General features: G+C 41.2%; 1 protein-coding gene across 3 annotated transcripts in view; it reads left to right on the top strand.

Moving 5' to 3' along the window:
* acss3 (acyl-CoA synthetase short chain family member 3) overlaps window positions 1-21,205 on the top strand; it is a 56,886-nt gene that overhangs the window by 24,964 nt on the left and 10,717 nt on the right. For all 3 annotated transcript variants that reach the window (XM_039601555.1, XM_031746396.2, XM_031746397.2), the window contains 4 exons: window positions 19,170-19,265; window positions 19,454-19,517; window positions 20,441-20,522; window positions 21,055-21,177. In XM_039601555.1, coding sequence (XP_039457489.1) covers window positions 19,170-19,265; window positions 19,454-19,517; window positions 20,441-20,522; window positions 21,055-21,177 — 365 coding nt within the window. The remainder of the gene's footprint in view (window positions 1-19,169; window positions 19,266-19,453; window positions 19,518-20,440; window positions 20,523-21,054; window positions 21,178-21,205) is intronic.

Below are 21,205 nucleotides of genomic sequence, written 5' to 3'. Positions count from 1 at the left end.
ATCATAAGGGTTAATGGGCTAACCCATAGTGATGGAATGAGAAGTGCAGTTAGTCACATTGATTCATGATGTGGGCACCTGTATATGATGCTTCCTAAGTGAGGTGTTTCAGCCATGTCCAACCAGGAGGAGCCGCAGAATGTCTCCTGGCTGGTTGGAGCCAGTGTCTTTTGACTGGGAGGTCTGTGCACGTCTGCTTAAACTACTGCCACTGTGCCCAAGATCTCAATAGATTCCACAAATGGTAGATTGAGTCCATATTGTTGAATTTTTTTATGCCCACATTTTAAAGCTTTTTGAACACCCCCAGAATAGCTGTTCCTTTCCAAAAACCAGTCGTGTCTTGCCAGAAGTATTTTGAGACTTTACACACCTCTCCTCACAACAAACTTTCCAGGTAATTCACCCTGTGCTGGCTATGGGTAACTGGTGAATAAAGAGTAGAACAACATCTTGCCTAAAGGCAAAAGCAACTTTAGGATTTAAGTAATGAAAGCCTTGGCTGGGAATCCACAGTATGTGTGTTTAATAATTTAGAACTGTCGTGAAGCTGTGTGCATTACATAAAGATATATTTACATTATTAAAAAAACAGTGCTTTGCTTGCCAGTATTCAAACCTCACCCTGTAAATTTTGCTTACTACCGTGATTGACCACTTTGTCTGCAATTTAAGATAACCTTTAGGGGCACCTTTGCTTTTGTTAGGCAGAGGAGCATTCAAATATGCCTGTATTTTTTTTGTCTCAGTACAGATAGCGTGCTTGATTTGGGGAGGCAGCCTGCATTCAGTCTGGACTGGGTTTAATGATGGGTACTCTCTTGGGTGGTGACCTTCCGATCCCAGAACTGGGCAACAGTTTCGTATATTGTTGGTTATTGATTAGCACGAGGGCTGTGTCGGCACTGGATTCCTTCTCTATGGTATTTCTGTTCTTAGTTTAAACACTCATAGACTCACATTTTTGTTGCGTAAGGCTTTGCACGAGCATTTATTGTTCATATCGCCAGTGTGGGAGTTGAAGGGTAAAGAAGAAGTAGCAGTAATCTACTGCCAAACACAAGTATGACGCTCACGAGCATTCTGCTGTCATCTTATGTAGCTGCTTTCCCTTTTATTTGTATATTAAAACTTATTGCTCTCCACCTGTAGGTCCATCTCTGACTGGCAGTGCAGAGTGTTGAACCAAAACAAACACTCGCTATCAAATATGTGTTGTGCAGAGCTGTTGATTTCCATCTTCCTCTCTGTAGCCTTAGTGCTTGAGAGGCAGCATTGCATTCCACTTGAACATAAGGGTGTTTGTATCAGTCAAGTTTAAATCCCACTTCCTTTTCTCTCCCTCACACACACATGCACGCACCAAAACAAAATCCTGTCACGCTCCGTGGCTATCCGAGCCAGGTGATTTATTGGGTTTGGAGAAAAACCTCTGGCGCCCTCTTGATTTCTGTCTAGATGTGTAAATCCCATTGGATTCTTCACCCCCTGCTAAACTCAATAACTGGCAGCTGGTGGCCAGCACTGCAATCCAAATGTGTTCTCCACTTTTTCACGGTAGAGTGGGTCACTCCCTGTCTCACCCTCTTTCTCTTTGTGTGCCAGGGACTGTTTGACTACAAGCGTGTGGGTTAAAGAGACACTGCCATCACATTATGCATTAAATCATCATAGTTTGTCATTTTGTCTTGAGGTTGCAGTTGATTTTTTTTCTTTCTTTTTCTTTATCTGTCTTAGCTGAACACCTTTTTCTGTTTTTATTTGAACAACAGTTGCTCTGAAGAAATTAAAACCAACAATTATATTAACACACTTGGGTATTGCATAGCCCGATACAACATATAATATAATCTATATACATATAATATAATATACATGTATGTTTGTGCCCCCGTGTTTGTCCCCAACCAGAAACGAGCCGTACTGGCGCCTCTTCCTTTCTTATGATAGTCTGGCCCACGCAAACAAAAGGTTTGAACAGAAGTGGGTTTGAACTAATGTGCTTGCATCCAGAGATGTGTGTCTGAGATGACCAAAGAGATGGCACTGGGAAGAAAAGAGAAAACTGTTCGAGTCCAATCTGAAGCCTGAACTTTTTGTTTAACTTGAAATAATCCAAAAGTATGTACAGTCATGTAAAATATTTCTCACAGGACTGAACAGTAATTTTCTGTATGACTTCATCCGCATTGTTCTTTGGCCCAATGTTGGTTGAGTTCATTGAGTTTGGCGGATAATCATTTATGCACATCTCTCTTAAGGTCCTGCCACAGCATTTCAGTCAGGTTCAGGTCTGGACTTTGACTGGGCTATTGCAACACCCTTTTTTTCTTTTTCAGACATTCTGTTACAGATTTGCTGATCTGCTTGGGAACATTGTCTTGTTGCATGACCCAGTTTCTACCAAGCTTTAGCTGTGGGACAGATGGGCTCACATTAGATTCAGTCTTATGCAGAGGAGTTCATAGTTGACTCAGTGACTCAAGGTGCCCAAGTGCTGTGGCTGTAAAACAATCTCAAATCATCACGCCTCCAGCACAGCACTTGAGTGTTGCTATGATGTGCCTATGCTGATATGCTGCGTTTGGTTTCCTCCAAATGTGGCGCTGTGCATCAAGGCCAGACATCTGGACTTTGGCCTTGTCTGCCCAAAGGACCTTGTTCCAAAAATCACACACACACAGACATTTTTAAAGTCTTTTTCTAATTTTGAATTGTGTTAACACAGACCTGAATGCTCCAATCGAACAAACTGCCAACAGGGCTGCTTATGGAGTTGGTCACATTTGCTGATGATCAGTCAATCTTGTGTTTTTGATCAGCAGCCCCTGGTTTCTACTTGCTCTCATAATTTTTAGGAGAACTGGTAAGGGTTTCCTTAGCTTTTCACATGACAGTGCATATATGACAGAAAAATTAGGAAAAGCATACTTGGCCCCTTTTAATTGTCTTGCTCAAATGAGCCTTGATTACCTTGTAGCTGTTTGATTCTGTAATAATGGATATGGATTTGTGAACAGGTTCATTTTATCCGTCTTACTGTTTACTTCTGTTGGCACAGAACTCTCAAGTGTAAGTAAGAAGCAAATGATGGTCATACCTGCCAGTTAAAAAAAATAGTGTGTATGGTGTCCTCCAGCATAAGTTTGTGAGTGAACTATCTGGGAGTGTCATAATGCACTGTCTCTGTGAACACAGGTCATCGATCAACAAACTTTTAGCAATGCCAGCACCTTGACAACTTTCCTTCTTCTTCTTCAGCAGAAGAGAAGAAACTTGGTCATTGGAAAGCAGTTTAGTATTTAAGGCTCATTTACTCCAACATATGCATCACAGAAAGAAGACACAGACTCCTTGAGAAACTCATTTCAGTCAAAACACCTAAAGAGCGAAATCTGTTTGCTTTTTTGGCTTTCAACTTTAAAATAAATGGGTGACAGTTTTTGCTTTTTTGGGTGGGGGGGTCCTTTTTCACACATTTGGCTTTCATCTATAAATATTGATGTATCTGTCCCTCTACTTGCATGGTGCTCTTTTTGTAGTTACCAGAAAAACAGATAGAGTTGAACAAAATCAATCGTCAGTGCTTGTTGCTCATAAATCTTCCCAGCTGCAAGCCTCTAATCCTGGAGTGTAATATTCAGCAGCTGAAAGCTGTAATCGATGAGGAGAAAACTGGTACCCTGAGCAATGATGAGACGAGTAGTAGAAGAGAATAGCAGACAAAGTTTAGTAGAATAATATGGACGAATTTAGGCTTATGAGCAACATAACTTGGATTTAAAGTAAATGAAATTCAATATTTTTGTCATTGCCAGCTAAGAAACGAGCATTTGATTCTAGTCTGTTTTAACTGAGAAGCCTTAATCAATGTTAAATGAAATTAAATATTTGTCACAGTATCTTTTTGCTGATAACATACATTTGAAACCTTTCCCAGGATGGGGGCTGTCTTATTCTGAAGCTCCTCAGTGTAAAGCTGCTGTATGATCACTGTAGCATTCTTTATTTATCAAACAGAATATGTGTTTTCCAGCTCCTGTTAAAAGATGCATCATCCAATTCATTTCTTCTTTGACAGTATCTTTGACAGTTCAGCGGTTCATCAGCAGTGGCAGCCGCACGCCACTGAAAAGATTAAAAACGGCTCAGGGTTCGGTTCATTCTCACATCTGTCTCTGGAGGATTCTCCCTGCCTTTCAGCCAAAGATGTGCCACTGCTGATTGGTAATCAGTCACACAAAAGAGCCAGCATCAGTCTGTTATGAAAGCAGAGATCTCTCAAGATCTACAGAAGGCCCTGGCAAATTTGGAGGAAAAATTGATGGTGTCATAGTGATGGGGGTAACATGACATACCACAGAGAGATTACAGGTCAAAGATTCTCTGCATAATAACCCGAAACTTATCATTTCCGGCTCCACATTTTAATTATTCTAATCCATTAGTGAACTGTGAGCCATTCAGAATGTTCTCCATTCATCTAATCCTCGACCATGGAACACGGACTTACTTGTGCTCTGGCTGAAATTAGCTCTTTGCAGAGCCCAAAGAGCTGCATGGGCTCTACTACAGCGGCTTTGTGTGATTCACATCTAAAAATAATCTTTTTTTTTTTTTATGTCAGTCATGGCTCAATTTTTAAAAAAAATCTTGTACTGGGCCTTGGGCCTTAGCCCTGCAGTTTTAGCCTTGTGTTTTGTTTTGTTTTTTCCCCCTTCTTCTTCTGATTGTGTACTCTCACAAAAAGTTGAAAAGCAGGTGGGTGGTCCTTCTGTATTTATATCAAGAGCTGTTTGTCTGAGTTGTCCATATTAGGGACATTCCTCGCTGACATCACACAAACCTAAGAGTAGAAACGTTGATTAACTATGATAAAGTTTCAATTCAGTTTCAGTTTTATTTATATAGCAGCAAATCACAACAACAGTTGCCTCAAGATGCCTTTTATTAAAAGGTAGAGAGCATATAGAGAACAGAGAAAACCCCAGCAATCATATGAGCAAGTGCTTTGGCAACAGTGGAAAGGAAAAACTCCCTTTTAACAGGAAGAAACCTCCCTCACAACCAGCCTCAGGGCGGAGCGGTCATCTGCCGCAACCAGTTGGGGTTTAGGGGAGTTCCACTCATAAAATGGCAGTCTCTGGAGTAAGGGGACAACATGGTCATCGGCACAAAGTCCTTTAAACCTTTATCCAATGAACCTTAGATTTTGACCTTTTTCTAAGGATCATTTGTACATACGCTGATCTCACGGTTTGCGCTGTTGCATCACAGCAAGAAGGTTCTGGGTTCAAAGCCATCGGTCAAAACCACCTGGGGCCTTTCTGTGTGGAGAGGGTAATACTTTTCAGGGTAATAAAGTGGATCATACTTTTTCCAAGGTGGCCACATTAGAAACTGTGACTGTTGTGGAGGGCTGTGTCAAAAGCTGAACTAAATTTCTCAGTGTCTTGAAAAACTGCAACTTCTTTGTCCTCCACTTACCTAATCTACTTATCTAATCTCAGTTTTTTTATGGACACACTACACACCATGTTGAGAAATACCAAGTCTTTCAACCAATATGTCTGTGGGAATTACCTTATTGGCACAAAAACACTATTTTATACTTGTCAGACTGTGTTACCTTTGACATTTTTTCATACTTTCAACTAAAGAATTGAAAACATCAATTTTTTGCGATAGGCTGCTAGCAACGAAGGTCTAAAGATACAATTTAAAATTAGTTCTTTGCTAAGTTGTTTGTTATGTGTAGACACAACAGTGGTTTATACCTTTAGTTTTTGATGCTTGAATGATACATGGGTCAGTGTTAAGTGGCTTAACAAAAAAACCTTCCTGTGAAATGGTCAGGTACAAGGACCGGACTGAAAACGAGTAAAAAAGCAGCCGGTGAAAAGCTTTGAAAGCCCTTCAGAAAGCCTGGAGAGTTGTTGCTCAAGACCACTTTACAAGAAAGTCTGGCTCCTTGGAAGCAGACGATGCTTTAAAAATGCTGGATGTAGCATGTTTAAGACACGTCTGCAGCCTCTGGATTTAAAAACTATTACGAGCAGGACTTGATCTCAGACATTTTCTCAGGACTTGCATGCAACACTAAATTTAAATGTTCTTTGCTGCGAATATCTAATTGTGCTAACGAGCTCGAGTTTGACTAATTTGACCTTGTGATTACTTTTCTCTCTGGAGTACTTACTAGTGCAGATGAGATTAGTTTTCTGAATCATTTGCAGTGGACTCAATTATTTTCCAGCCTCCCTCTGTCATGCGCTGACTCATCCTGTTTCAACCAGACATGGCACCATGCTGCTCTTTTTTTTTTTTAACACCTGCCCTTTATTTAGGTTGTTTTTATGCTGCTTTCACATGCATACAGATATTGGAAAATGAATGAACACCCCTTACTCACCCCCACCCACCTAATGTATATCATAGTTTGCATAGTTTAGGTCATCTGACGTGGCTGGCAACCCCAGCTCACTTCTCCTTATGTTCATATGAGCAAATGTCTGCCATTTTGAAGCCTGATAATAATCTAAGCGCTATTTTAAGACCCAAGTGCCATTGGTGAGGGTGGAGGGAGTTGATGATGGAGGTTGCTGATGTCACTGGTGTTGCCTGGCAACAAATATGTGTTTCCAGTTGGCAGGTTTTGGCTGCTTCACCAGTGAGTGGTGACGGATGGACCCACAGTAGTGGTGTTTTTAGATCGTCCTGTCTCCCTGTCTGGCTTTCTCTCTCTGTTTGTCTTTGTTTCTTCGACTCAGTCTGACAGACGGCAGATGCTTTTGCAAACAGAATGAAATTATCTCAAAAGTGAACTGGACCTCCTCAAAGTATCTGTCATGTCAAATAAATTTGTAGAATTGAGAAATGTCTCCCAAAGGCTTTTGCCGAATGCTTTGCTGGCATAGCAGTGGACTCTAAACATCCTCCTCTTCTCAGAAAGATCGCGAAGGGCAGTTTTAGGCAACCTTATTGAAAACGCATAAAAAAAATAAGCTTTTAGCACGCCAGCACTTGCTGTTGGAAAAGAGAAAGAGTGCTTGGCTGGATCAAAGGTTAATAAAGAATCTTTACCTAACGGTTCAACAGGGATATTTTACTCTGCTGTGTTAATTTAAATCCGGATATCTGAGAGTCTTCATGGATATTTTATTATTGGAGTGGTTTGTAACCTTTTGTGGCACATATTAGTCCAGAAGTGTCCTACTCATTTATGTTTATGGTCTGTATACAACTTAGTTAAATATCACGTAGGCTGGACCAGTAAAACCTCTGAATAATAACCTTTTACTGTTAAGAACATTTCAGTAGTTCATAGTTCACATTGAGTGAGCGATCCACTTGCAGAACAGCCTGAGATGACATTTAAAAAAAATTAAAAAGCATCAGGGATGAAAAAAGCAGCATGAGACACATGGACGGTGGCCCCAGTGGACAGTTTTCATTGTTTTAAACATTCAGTTTCACTTCCGCTCTTTTTCATGTTATAACTCTGGTCTTCTGTTCAGATGAAGCAACAAGAGCAAAAGCAAGAGTGGTCCACAGACTGGTTGGTTGTTACACGCTAGGTACGGTAAACACCTAGATGACAGTCTGCAAAGCTGTGCGCAGGCTCTGCAAAGGACCAACACACAACCATGAAATTGAATTGAATTGAACCATGCCAGTTCCGTTAACCATGTTGCTACTTCCAGGCTATCGGTAATGTGTTTTTCAGTAAGAAGACAGTAAAAGAAAAAAGACCCCTCATCCTCCTTTGAAATTTCACACTTTTGTAGACAGCCATTGCACCTGACTGGCCACTTCTGACCAGTGGGCTCTGTTTGACACCCATGCATTAGCCTGTAATAGGTTTGATATGGTATGAGAATATAATAGAATGATAGCTTGGGGTGTTGAATGTTTTGCTAGAATTCAACCTTGACACTATTTTTTTTTATGGTGTGTTAAATGTATGGCAAAAAAAATGTATGGCACAAGTTGTCTGACAGGCACTCTGGAGGAAAATGTGCATACACAGGTGAAATTCATATTTTAGTTTCAGTTTTCTCATTCAATAATTCAGAAATACATTTTTTCTTTTTTTTACTTTTGTTTTTTCTTTTAACAAGTTTTCTTCACTGCTTTGTAGATTTGACATTCATTGAGTGAGTCGGTGATACTTGGCTTCCAAGACAGTAGGCATTCCTGCTTTAAGATGGTCCAGAAATAGAAATTTTTCCAAGTTTTTTTGTAACTAAATCTCCAAATCATAGAGGATAGGCAGGTATGTACGGTGGCCCTGAGATGGCAAATGCACTGCAACTTTGGTTAAAAAGCACATAAAACACAATGGAAATAGCAAAGCACTGCAAAACAGAAATCAAAACAGGTGAAGGATTGCACAAAAGAAGCAGAGGGTTCATCATCATTTTCTATTTACATCATTTTTTTCCTCAACTTTTTTTTTCTATTTGTTTTGTTTTTTGATTTTGTCTCTTTTTTGTTTTTTTGCATGGTCTATTTGCTGGTGTTTTCTTAAATTGCAGGACGTTTGACTGTAGCTATGCCCAAAGTTTTTGAATGAGATGTTTAACAATCACATATAGGGTGTCCGCATAGATCCATAAGTTTCCATAAATTATGCAAAGGCTTGTCTTTAATATGTTTTAGTAGCCAGGCTAAACCAATATCTGTGCTCTTATTAATTTCTCGCAAGTTCTTCTCATGACACCGGTGGGAGATGTTATTGCATGGCCACAGATCAGTCAGTTTTGAGCACCACTTGTAAATGAGATGGTGCATCTGAAGGGGTTTATCCTGGAATAAAGCAGATGATGAGATTATTAACTCATGGGCCCAAGTTAATATGGCGGGGAAATGAGAAATTAAGACATGGCAAGAACCAATTAACCACAATTATTTAGATGGTTACTTTGAATTTTCTGTCTTAATTAATAGGAAGAGAGTAATAGCTTTAATATCAGTGGTCATTAACAGTAAAAATGCATGTATACGAACATCAGTAAAATCTGAACATTTGGTAAGTTTGGTCCAAAATGAAGTTTAAACAGTGTTTTTTTGTTTTTGTTTTTGTTTTTTTCCCTCCACAAACTACACTTTGGCCGTGCATGACGCACAGTTTCAAAGCTTTGAGGATTTATTAATGGATCAATCCAAAGTTCTTCCTTCAACATATTTCCCAGTTGCTCTTTAAAGCACAACATATATTTTGGTCATTTGACAAAATAAGCTTTACTTGTAAAATCCATTAAGAGCTACCTTTGTGATGCTTCATTTTGGCCAGCCTGGTGAAAACTAGAATTGCAAAACAGAGCCATCCCTTTGCTTCACATGGTTGATATTCCTCCCCATACCTCTTGCAGATAGGCCAGTCCCTCAGTGTCTTCTTGTATCCTAAATCAGAATACATTTCTTTTCAGTAAATTGTTCCTGAATCATGTCATCCTGCTCTTGCCCTCCTTTGGGAAAAGCATGGAAAGCCTTAGCTTTGTACCTCATGTCATTCAACAACAAGCAGATTCCCCCCCCCCCCTTCCCACTGTCGCTCACTTGGTCTCATTACAGTGCAGCAGAGACAGTAGCGCAGATGTCGTGGCTCCTGTAATTACATCTCAGAGAGCCGAGGTGCCACGTTTGTGTTACCTCGTTGTTTACCGGAAGCCGCTGTCATCAGCTCTCCAACCCGGGAATTCGCTTGGCATTCATTCCAAGGCATTGTTGCATTGTCTGCTGAGGTTTTTAAGGCACAAGATGGGGGTCTTTCATTAGCAAGTTAAGTAGCGCATTTGTATGCATAAACTTAGCTCTGAGCGAACGAGCCGCGCTGTCTGAGAAGCGATAAGGGAGGCAGTGTTTTTAGCTGATGAGATGAAATTGCCCCTTGAAGAGCTGTAAATGAGATGTGTGCATATGTGTGCATGCTGTTTGCAATTTCTCATCCTGGTTTTAATGCATGCTCTTCCTCATGCATTGTGCTTCCTTTCTTAACTTTTCTTCATTCGTCAATAATTTCAACTTTCAGTTCAACCCAAAAGGCTTAGCTAACAAAGCCTATGCTAACTGCCTGTACTTTACTCTTCAGCTGCCAGTGATGGTGTGTCTGACCAGTAAAGTCTGCACTGTCCAGCACAGCAGAACTAATCCCACCACTTTGTAGCAAGACTTGTTTTACACTCGTTCTTGGGACCAGATTCTGAGAGCAACTGCCGCCACATCTTTTACAACTGCACACATTTTGTATCAGCGCGTGCATCTCTGTAGTCTCCCTCAAAAGCATTATTCATGATTTCCTATTTAAAAATTTCATGGTGTTTCTCTTTCACAACTGTTTTTTACAAGGTAGATAGATTCTTGACTTGGTGTAGGAAGAGCTGAAACATTTATTATGAAGAAAAACGATGTGGAGAAAAAGGGCGTATTTCATTGTCTTGCAAAGGAGCTTGCAATCTATTTTCTTTCTCTCTGTTCTCACCCTCCTACACAGCCTCTTTTACATTGACCTTGGGTCTCCTTTTTTTAAGCTCTCAACTAAGTTATCTCAGCAACAACACAGGAACAGGACAACTTCAAATACGACTGTGCATATGTGTTGACGTACAGAAAGCACCCTCTGAGCTTTGTCTCTCAGGATTGCTGTTTACTGCACATGACTCATGCAGTGCTTATTTATGTGTTACAGCCGCTACTGTAGGGCTGTAAGTAAGATTTAATCTCCTTACATACCTTTCAGAAATGTCTGAAAATGAAGGAACTTACTGTTACTTGCTTACTTTTCACCGTTTTATTGTTTACTTGCGCCAGTATCTAAGTTTAGCATTAATAAGGAAGAAGGTTAATTGGCATCAGGCAGCAGGTGCATCTTAAGTCACAAGTGCGGTTAAGTGGCTTCCCTCAAACTCGATTTTACCATCACAGTATATCAGCAAATATGCAAGCTTTTTACCTGATTTATATAATCCTTTTGGGAACTTTTAGGGCATTGAAAGAGAATAATAATGACTAATAATGGTTGTCACAGTTTATTTGAAGATTACTATTCGCTTTCTTATTAACTCTGCACCTCAAATTGATGGAGACCCAAGCAAAGTTCTGTAAATCTTCCAATTAATAAATAAATAAGAAGCAAACTTGTGCATTTCTAATGCATTTCTGGGTCTCCTTCAGTGTGCTGTGTTTTCTTCAGATTGAGGTTCTATTTATGCCGGGTGCTGTTGGAACATGAGTTTCAAAAGATTTGATGCCATTCATAAGGTTTTTCTCTATAAATATATATATTTTTTGAAAAGTAGTTTGTAATGAATTAATAACCGAGTAATAATAATCAGCTGCCTCTCCAGTGAGTCTGTCCTCTTCTGGATGGACTCTAGAGCAGAACAAATTCAATTCAGTTTAATTTACATTTGTGCCAAATCACAACAACAGTTGCCTAAAGATGCCTTATATTGTAAGGTATAGACCCTACAATAACCCAGCAATCAAAATACTCCTTTTGAGCAAGCTCTTGGCGACAGTGGGATGGAAGAACTTCCTTTTAACAGGAAGAAACCTATGGTGCAACCAGGCCGAGGGAGGAGTAGCCATCTGCTGCTGCTCCTTCCTGGTTGTCGACTTGTCATTGACAAGCTACTAGTCAACCAGAATACCTTGAGATAATGTACCTTTCTGACGCTAATAATGAACATAATTACAATAAAGAGTAATTAAAGGTAGCTTAATGTTTTATTCAATATAACCTGAAATGAAAAGCCTGTATAACACTCAGGAAAGTGTTAACTGAGTCCAGAGAGTGAGGAAGCTGATCGCCATTTTCCAATAGTAGTGATTGTAGCCCTGTGCTGGCGCCCCCTGCTGGTCATTAAAAATATGCAGGTTTAAGACACTTCCACACTTTCAGTTTTGGTGATCTGGAAACTGTTTTCATTTTTTTTTTAATGCTTTCACTGAAGTAAAAATGGTGAGAACAATTACAAAGAGAGCAGACAAATTTTAAACTAGTGTGTTTTTTTGTTTTGCATTTATTTTCCTTATAGAAGTGTGTTCACATCTGTCTGTCTGTACTTTAGCAGCTACATGCCCCACTATATTTACTCACCTTTGCCTGTGCTGTCATTTGCTGCTGAGCAGCTGGTGTATAGGGAGACTTTTTTTTGAGCGGTTTTCCTGCCAACAGTTGCCCCCTCGGAGGTATACTTAGCTCCCATGTAGTTTTATTTTAGTTTTATTAAATCAGCATTTCATCTATTTTCATTAATGCAACAAGATTGCACTTGAGTTACGAGTGTTTTGGTCTCCCCTGGGTTTTCAGGTTTCATATTGTAACATCAGAGCAGACACTGCCATCCATCCTTTTGTTTCACTGAAGTCATTGTTGCCTGTTTTCTATGTAAGCCCTAAAGACAGAGTAGAGGCACGGAAAAGGGTGTTATTTCTTTTGTTTTTGCAAAGAAATGTGCCACTCGAGTAGTTACAGAGACGAAACGGAGTGCAGGATCATCTTTGTTTTTCCTGAACAGCAGTTTCTCTCCAAACTGCTGGTAATGAGCTCGGCACTTCGATTGCACCTTCTCAGCTGAAATGGCGCCACCAAATCGCCTATTCCGCTCTACCAACGTGTCCTCCAGCATCCCTCCCCCTCCCTCGGCCCATTCATCACACTCAAAATGCCTCTCTCACTGGCGGAGCTCATCTCCACCAGGTCGAAGGAAGATTGATTTGTTTGTGTACAGAGGGATAGTGAAAAGGAAAAGACTGAGGTGGGAGCTGAGATAGACCGATGCCAAGCTGTGTCAGACAAGCACATAGACAGCCCAGCAGTATCAGTATGTATGTGTGCGTGTGCTCAGCTCCAGCCCCCAGATGTTTTAACTTCTTCTAGCGTTCACTCAGCTTCAGCCCATGCTGTCTACCTTTCGAATGCAGCATATTTAAACTCCCCCGCACAATGTGACTAGAATAGTAGCAGTGGAAGTATTTTGTCAGTTTCAGCTCAATAAAGATGTCTTGAGCCAAACATTTTGGACATGTTACCTTACGGGATGAAATGCTGACCCTTTTGAAGTTTTTTTTGTGTGTGTGTCTGTGTGTGTGTGTGGATGCAGTCAGGTTTTTGGGGTAATGGCTGTCTCCTGAAGTATTCAATAAAACACCTTGAATTTGATGCATGCTGTGAAAATGTCAGGCTGTCAAAAATATTTTTTAGGTAAGCAGGATAGATGTTTTAATCATTTTTGTTTGGGTGAGCCACAGGGTATAGAGGTGTAAGTGGATATATTTTGCTGTGTTGTGTTTCCACACCTCAGGAACTTTCCCTGGGGACTGAAAACCTTTGAAAGAACTCGGTGTTTCTCCACAAAAAAAGTTCTCAGGAAAGTATTTTACCTCCCAAAACTTACAGAAACCTACTGATGCTGTGTTGCTCTTCTTCTTCTTTGTTCGTGTGTTCACCATAGCAGATCATCTGCTTCCATCTTGCCCTATACTTAGCATCCTCTTCTGTCACACTAGCCCTCTGAATGCAGTCCTTCACTGCATCCATGAACTTCCTCTTTTCCTGGCACTCAGGAAGTAGGAAGGTCGGTGGTTCGCTTCCCAGCAACACTAGTCTGCATGCCGAATTATCCCTGGACAACATACTACCCATACATAATGCCCAGAGTTTCCCCCGATGCATCCATTGAAGTGTGAATGTTAAACAAAGTGTTTAGGTATAGAATGTGTCTGTGATTGGCTGAATGAAGCTTGTAGTTAAGAAAATGTGCTCAACATGCTTTGAGTGCTGAGTTAGAGTAGAAAAGCACGATATAAGAACCATTCCACTTACCATCCTGCCTGGCAGCTCCATCTTCAACACCCTTTCTCTGCACAAGTCCAAAGCATCTCAGCCCTGCCTCTCCTCTAACTGTGTCTCCAGACCGCTCACCCTGAGCCGTCCCGCTGATATAATCATTTCAAATCTTGTCCAGTCTGTCCCAATGAAAACTTTAACATCTTCAGCTCCGCCTCCTGTCTTTCTGTCAGTGCCACTGTCTCAAACTGTACATCGCAGGTCTCTCCACTATCCTTCCACACCCACCGTCACGAATCCCCCCTGACACTTGTCTCCACCCACTCCACCCTGTCTGCACTCTTCCTCACCCCTCTTGTGCGCTGTCCTTTTGCACTGGTGGTGGGTTATTTGAAACCTTTATAATTTGAACATTTATAATTTCACTTTGTTTCTGTCACACAGACACATCTGCCTGCGCTTTTAACCCTGCAGACTGTACATAAGAGTAGATGCAACTTCTGATTCTGAAAAGTCAAACTAATGTGGACGTGCCTGGAAACTTAAGAGAGAGCCTCCATGTTTCTCTGGGTTTATACGCATGCAGGGAGCAGGTTAATAAGGATGGCAGGAAAAAAAGAAAAAACATAACTGGATATTAGTGCAGGCACACTAAGGCTCATGTAACACCTCAGTAAACACATTTGAAATGAGTTTTACAGTTTCAGTTGCTAGTTTCAGCCATTAAATAGAACACGTTGTTCATTTTGTACATTATGGTGTATTTGGAGTCAAATAGATGATAAAGCATGGAATTACAACTTTTGCCTTATGTTGTCTGCAGACCAAAGCTGCAAAGTTTTAATTACATACAGTCTCTACTGCAAAGCAAAGATACAATCGGCCCAATTTCATTCACAATAGTGAGTACACATCCTCCTTCCCAGCTTCACAGAGAGGAGCACAAAGTGTGAAGAAGTTGGTGCTCTAGCAATTCGACCTAGATGATTTTATCAGGGTAGTCATAAAAAATACATTGTAAGTACATAAGTACATCCAAAACATTTACTTGATTCCAGCTTTTGTACTTTGAAAGGAAGTATCCTTCCTTCCTTTCCTACTGCATTAGATATTAATGGGTTGAAAAATGAGTGCTCCAGTCAAGGCTTCAGAAGGGGTTTTGTAGCTTATATCTCATTGCACCGTGTTGGTTAGACAGCAGACCACTGAGATCTGAAGGATGAAGAAAACCTAGGAGATTTTAGTAAAGCTCTGAATCAGCTCTTGGAAAATTTCTCTTCTTGTCTTACGTGGAAATACAAGAACCCGTGTTTTAGTGATGCAAGTAATTATTGAGAAATCTTTGCTTTATAAATCTTTGATTTCACGGCTGAAAGCCGCACAGCCACTTCTGATTTCCTGTATGGCTTGTTTAATGCTGAGGTCCAATTATAATGTCTCTTTTCATTTGAGTTTTGAATTTACTGGCTGTGCCTGAATCGCCGCCAGCGAGCTCTGGCTCCTGCTGTAAACAGCCTGGTTTAAACACTCCACTCAAGCTGACATGGTTCAGTAGCTGTGCCCTAATCGACGTGCAGTCCAGTAGAGCTTGTAAATGACCCTTACTGCATCCTTCTGGGTCAGACTGATATACTGATATTGGCTGATTGCCAGTATTGGTTTAATATTCAAAGTGAATGGAAGAATATTATCGGAATCCATTCTGATTACATGTGATTAGCTGTTTTTATCATCTAACTTTGTAATAATTCTGCATTTCTATTCAATTAATTTAAAATTTTGCACAGAAAAAGAGGGATTAACTTCTGTTTTTCACACATACTAAATGACATCAAACGTTAGAGCATTAGAAGAGTATCAGCACTGATCTTGAAACACCAAATGGTGCATACTCTTATCTCTTAGTCCGATTAAATGTGCGTTTATTTTGCAGTGCAAGGTGTAACGGTTGGTAGAACTGAAGAGAAATCAATAGGGGATGTCTCATCACACTGCTGTAGCTGTTCTCTATTACGCCGTTGTTGTCTCCGAATGGTGACAGCAATCACTATCAGACATTTTGGGAAAGGTGTTCAAATAACTGCAATCTGATTTATAAATGCTAACACATTAAAATCAGTTACCAGGTGGGTCAACCTGAGTTCCCCCCTGTAAGGTGTAATACTTTTTTTTTTTTTTTTTTTTTAAATCATTGGCAGTGAGTGCTGTTACCCGCTGTCAGTGATGCGTTTTGAACCCTGCAGAGAGTGGCTAACTTGTCACTGATGAGCGAGGTTGCCAGTTCAGAGGCCACAGGGGTTGAGTTATGTGTTCTGCCAAACATCCCCCGACACCCTCCCCCTCCTTTGCTCCATCATAATTTGCTAACTTAATCTCCCTCCCTCAACCAACTGCAGCCTCCTCCCTTTGAAACCTGCTGTGCTGGATGTTGGAAGCGGCTCTGTCTGCCTGCACCTGTTTTGATTAGTAGCAGAGGGAACTTTATTATACACTAGATCAAATTCTAAACCACATCTCAGAAAGATGCAGAGCTACTTTTGTCCTGATCCATGCCAGCGTGTCATGTTTCAACATTCCCCAAGATCTTCTAGAGCTACGTTATGATGTCAAAAAACGGGATTAGGGATTCACAGAGTCACAAACTCTGATGCATTGATGTTTCAGCTTGAAGCTACCATGTGGACATTTTGACCAGTAGTTCTGATTTTTCTGAGTCAGTCTCTTTTGTTGTAGATTAAGATGAGCTGCAGAAGCTTCCGTCTGAAGCAATTAGGGTCAACAGCCTGTGTTTGGAGTTGATGGGGTTTGTGGACACTTGTAAAACCACATGTAAGGTTTTCTTTTCTGCTGACCTTGCTTACCCAGACCTTGCAGTGATCTGGTAAAGATGCACTGGTAAGGATTGGTGGCTCTCAGTCTCTGTAGGAAATGCAGGCATTGTATTGTTTTTAGAGGGGAGCTGGTGTTGGCAGACCAATTGAGATCTTTGGGGATGTGCATGCCAAGATTTTACCTTTGTCTCTCTGAACTTCTTGTGAGATGATTCACATTATTCTAATGATGAACAGCTGACTGTAATGCAAGACTTGCTGCAGGACCCCAGCCAAGGTTACGTGACTGGTGTCATGTAAACATGAACATAAATGCAGCTTTTGCATGCTCAATCTTGTTTTTCACATGTCATAGAGTCACACTGTGTATTTCGATGAGATGCGCTGAATGTAAACAGAACTTTGCTTGTTTCCAAGAAAACACCACGGGGCACCATTACCTCTGGATGTAAAGTCATTTTGGCGAAGAGGTTCCCGCTCCCGCCCAGTCTTTCATGTTCATTCACACAGGTGTGTGACCCATGCGAAGTCCTCTGTTGCTATAGTTTTCCGTCTGGCTTTAATGAGGGGGTGTGTCTGATTTTGTCATTTGCATAGCGGGCCTTCAGATTTGAATATTTTGCCATTTTCCTTTTGCTCCCTCAGAAGACGACACATTTCTGCCACCAGCTCTACCCTCCTCCCCCGCTCCAGACATGATCTGATTTGGTTTTAGAGTACCTGTCTGCATTCATTTGCATGTTAACGACCATCAAATATGTATGATTCAAGCATCATATTTATACCACGTGCACTTCCTATAGAGTAGGCTCGTTACCTTGTGTGTGAAGCAGCTTGTGCATTCATTTGCATATTCGTCATGGGAAATATGAGACATTTTAGCAACCCCTTATTTGTAAGTAGTCCAATAAGCCCAGGCTCTGGTTGGCACTAAAATGCCAAATTTAAGGACCTATTTAGGACCTAATATACCCTAAGACCACATTTTATATTCTTGGGCTCTAGTAGAGTAGCTTTGCTTGATCAACTGTTTAAAGTAATCCTAATTTTTGGGCTTTGGTACAGTCCGCGGCTCCATCCACTGTCAGACAAAGCAGTTTGAGGTCCTTTCCTTTTAGCTGCTCAGTCACTGTAGAAAGCCAACCTCCTTGTAGCTAGGAAAAATTGTTGGTTGGCTGGTGAGGGTTTGCAAATAATCTCCATCTCCCAACACATTACAATCAGTCTGGGCAGTCGGTATTGATGAGTACAACTCATCTGCAGTCTGCTTCATTGAAAAATTGGACTTGACTCAAATGGAAGTATTGTGCAAGATTTCCGAGCGCTAATGTAATTTTGGGGTTAAATTACTATGGGGGCGATCGCGATCGTGGCTCAAGAGTTGGGAGTTCGCCTTGTAACCGGAAGGTTGCCGGTTCGAGCCCCGGCTTGGACAGTCTCGGTCGTTGTGTCCTTGGGCAAGACACTTCACCCGTTGTCTACTGGTGGTGGTCAGAGGGCCCGGTGGCGCCAGTGTCCGGCAGCCTCGCCTCTGTCAGTGCAGAGGGCAGCTGTGGCTACAACGTAGCTTGCTATCACCAGTGTGTGAATGTGTGCGTGAATGGGTGGATGACTGGATGTGTAAAGCGCTTTGGGGTCCTTAGGGACTAGTAATGCGCTATATAAATACAGGCCATTTACTGTCCTCATCGCAAATGGTCACGCTGCAGTCTCCAGCCACTATTTTCCCTTGTGTGACTATAGCACGAGCAAACGTTGTTCTGATTGGCTGCCCCCCTCACAAACAGATTTGCAGGTGGAAGTGTATGAAAAAACTATGTAGAACATCTTCCAAAAGTGTGTGTGTGTGTGTGTCTGCCTGGTATGACTGGGGGAAAAAAGAGAAAATATAATAAGTCCCTTAAACTTCTGTAAGATTATTCTTGCCCTTTGTGCAAACAGCATGTATAAAGAGATAAAGTAATAAAAACATTTACATGGACGGATGAAAATGATAGAAACAATTGTGTTGTCTGTTACCTGTTGTGTGCATTTTAACTGAAACACGAGCTGAGCTTAAGCAAATTCTTTGCCAGTGAGAATGAAGACACGAAGGCAGACTTTGTTCTCGTATGTATGCCGGGAGACTGATGTTCACCCAGCGACTTAAAAAGGAGGACTGTTTCTTCACAGATGCTGGGCTTGCCTGCTGCTGTGTGATTTCTGATGTAATCTTCCCCACTGAGCTGGATTGATTCTGTTATTCCTTCGGTGGGTGGGCTAACAGGCCTGCCAGGCAAGTCTTTGCCGTTAATGGAGCATAGTTGTGTGGTGGAGTCGGGGAGAGCCCATAGGAGCTGTCATAGTTTAGTTCAATGTAGGTTAACGCTGCTCGCAGAGGCAACACAACGCCACGCAGACTCTTTTGATCAGTGCCCCATGAAAGGGTTTTCATACAGGACAGTAAAACGGTTACATTACACCACATATCCAGACCCCCCCCCCCCCCCGCCCAGCCCATATAAATTTTTCACGAATCCTTGTGTTTCTTTGTATCCTGTTAGAAACTGGCTCAGCTATTACTTCCAGTTGTATCGGTCTGGGAAACTCACTCACGCCACCTGCAGGCCAAACTGGCAAACCGGTTCCAGGTTACAATGGTAAGAAATGACCTCTTTGTATTCAGTGTGTTACCCCCACGATTACAGCGTGAGGGATATCAGGGTAAAAGTGTGCCTTCTGATTGCAATTCCCTGTCTTACGTTTAAGCTTTTTGCACTTCCAGTTTGCCAGCGGGGGGATAGAACCACCTCTGAATTTGAAACGCACTCTTTTCCCTTTCCTCTAGTCACAGTGATCGATGATAACATGCAGGAGGTGAAGCCAAGAAGCCTGGGAAATATTGTGGTGAGGTAAGCCAGGTGCATGTGTTCACAGCAGCGTGAGTGGCTTAGTTATCGCTTCACCTTTCTTTCTTCTGGGCCTCTCACTTGGACACAGACATTCAAAATATTATATATAAGCTCTTTGTACACAGGTGAAATGTGGACTTTGAATCTTTTAATCATTAAGGGTAATTATTTACTTTTTAAAAACAAGCATGTGACTATAAATAGCACTCACTGCTATTGCTGGAGTTGGGAGGCGGGGGTGTACATGCACGTCTTCATGAAAGAGCTACCTGTGTTAAGTGGACTTCATCAGGAAGCTATGACTCTCTTTACAGGCTTATCTTCCAGTCTTCTACCTATCTGTTATCACTTCACTCCCTTGTTCTTTGTAATTGCTGGTATTGACTCAGTGCCAAGGGGGATTTCCAAGGACTCCATGTCACAGTGCATCCTGAGATAATGACAGGCAGAGCTACACTCAGACAGGAACAGCTGTGCTATTGTACTTGCTTGTCGTATCCAGAAAGTCTGTGCCAGCCTGGACTCAAACAGCTTCATAAAGTTGTGTGAATATTTACAGAGTAAGCTTACAGGCAGGCGGGAGAGTCTGTGAAATGTGTGATGTGTTACAGCTCTTAGCCACCGTGGTTTTTACTAGAAAATTGCCAAAAACATGAACAGATTAAATAAACAAAGTGGCTGCAGGTTTCTTTTTAGCCTCCTTACACATTTTAATCATGCATGGTGACGGCATCCACCATGATTTAGGAACATGAACCCAAAACTACAGGCAAAAAACCCCCTTTTTCATCAATAACAATTTAAAAGCAGCTTAATAGAATATATTGATCAGATTTTGATTATCTGTGTTGCTATATAGAAACAGTCATGAATCAGACTTTTTCATACAGTTATCTGAATTAATTTTGTACTTCTTCTTTAAGATTGCCTTTACCACCTGGGGCGGCATTGTCTTTATGGCAGAATCAAGATCTGTTCAAGAAACTCTACTTCACAAAGTTTCCAGTAAGTTGTTGTGCTCGCTGGTCATCAAACATTGGGATTAATTCATATGTGACTGTCGGTATAGTGCAAAAGACTATTTCCATTTTTTATGTGTTCTTGCTATATTTAAATAGTCAAATTAGTCACAAAAGAGCGGAAAATAAAGACAATTAATAAAGAATTCTCCTTCAGCACTCCTGACTAATTCAGTGGTTCTTGAACCTTTTCCAGGATTAATAATTTAAGAAGCTTAAAAAGATTTAAAACCTGTTTCTTTGAACAGTTTATTAAGGAAAAAACTCAACTCTACAGTGAGTTTTTTTTATTGTTCCTGTGTTATCCACACCCCACCTGCAGAGGCTTTGTGGCCCACAGTTTGACAAGCCGAAATAATATAGGAGGAGGTGTCCCTCTAGTGTTAGACATGTTGCATTGTAGATCAACTTTAGGTATTTGTAGCCCTTAAAAATGAGTGATGTTTAAACTGTCTGAAGGAATTTCCTGTGGTTAGACTTTAAGCTGCTCTTTTAATCTGATCCAAATGTGACTTAAGGGATTCTACGACACCATGGATGCTGGCTTTTTGGATGAGGAGGGCTTCCTTTACGTCATGTCCCGGTCTGATGATGTCATCAACGTGGCAGGCCACAGGCTCTCTGCTGGAGCATTGGAGGAGGTATCAGAGCAGTTACAGATGTAGATGA

This window comes from Oreochromis aureus, linkage group 17 (assembly GCF_013358895.1).
Source record: "Oreochromis aureus strain Israel breed Guangdong linkage group 17, ZZ_aureus, whole genome shotgun sequence".
NCBI classification, from domain to species: Eukaryota; Metazoa; Chordata; class Actinopteri; order Cichliformes; family Cichlidae; genus Oreochromis; species Oreochromis aureus.
Note: the sequence above shows the minus strand (reverse complement) of the source record. Positions and strands in the feature narration are given on the sequence as shown.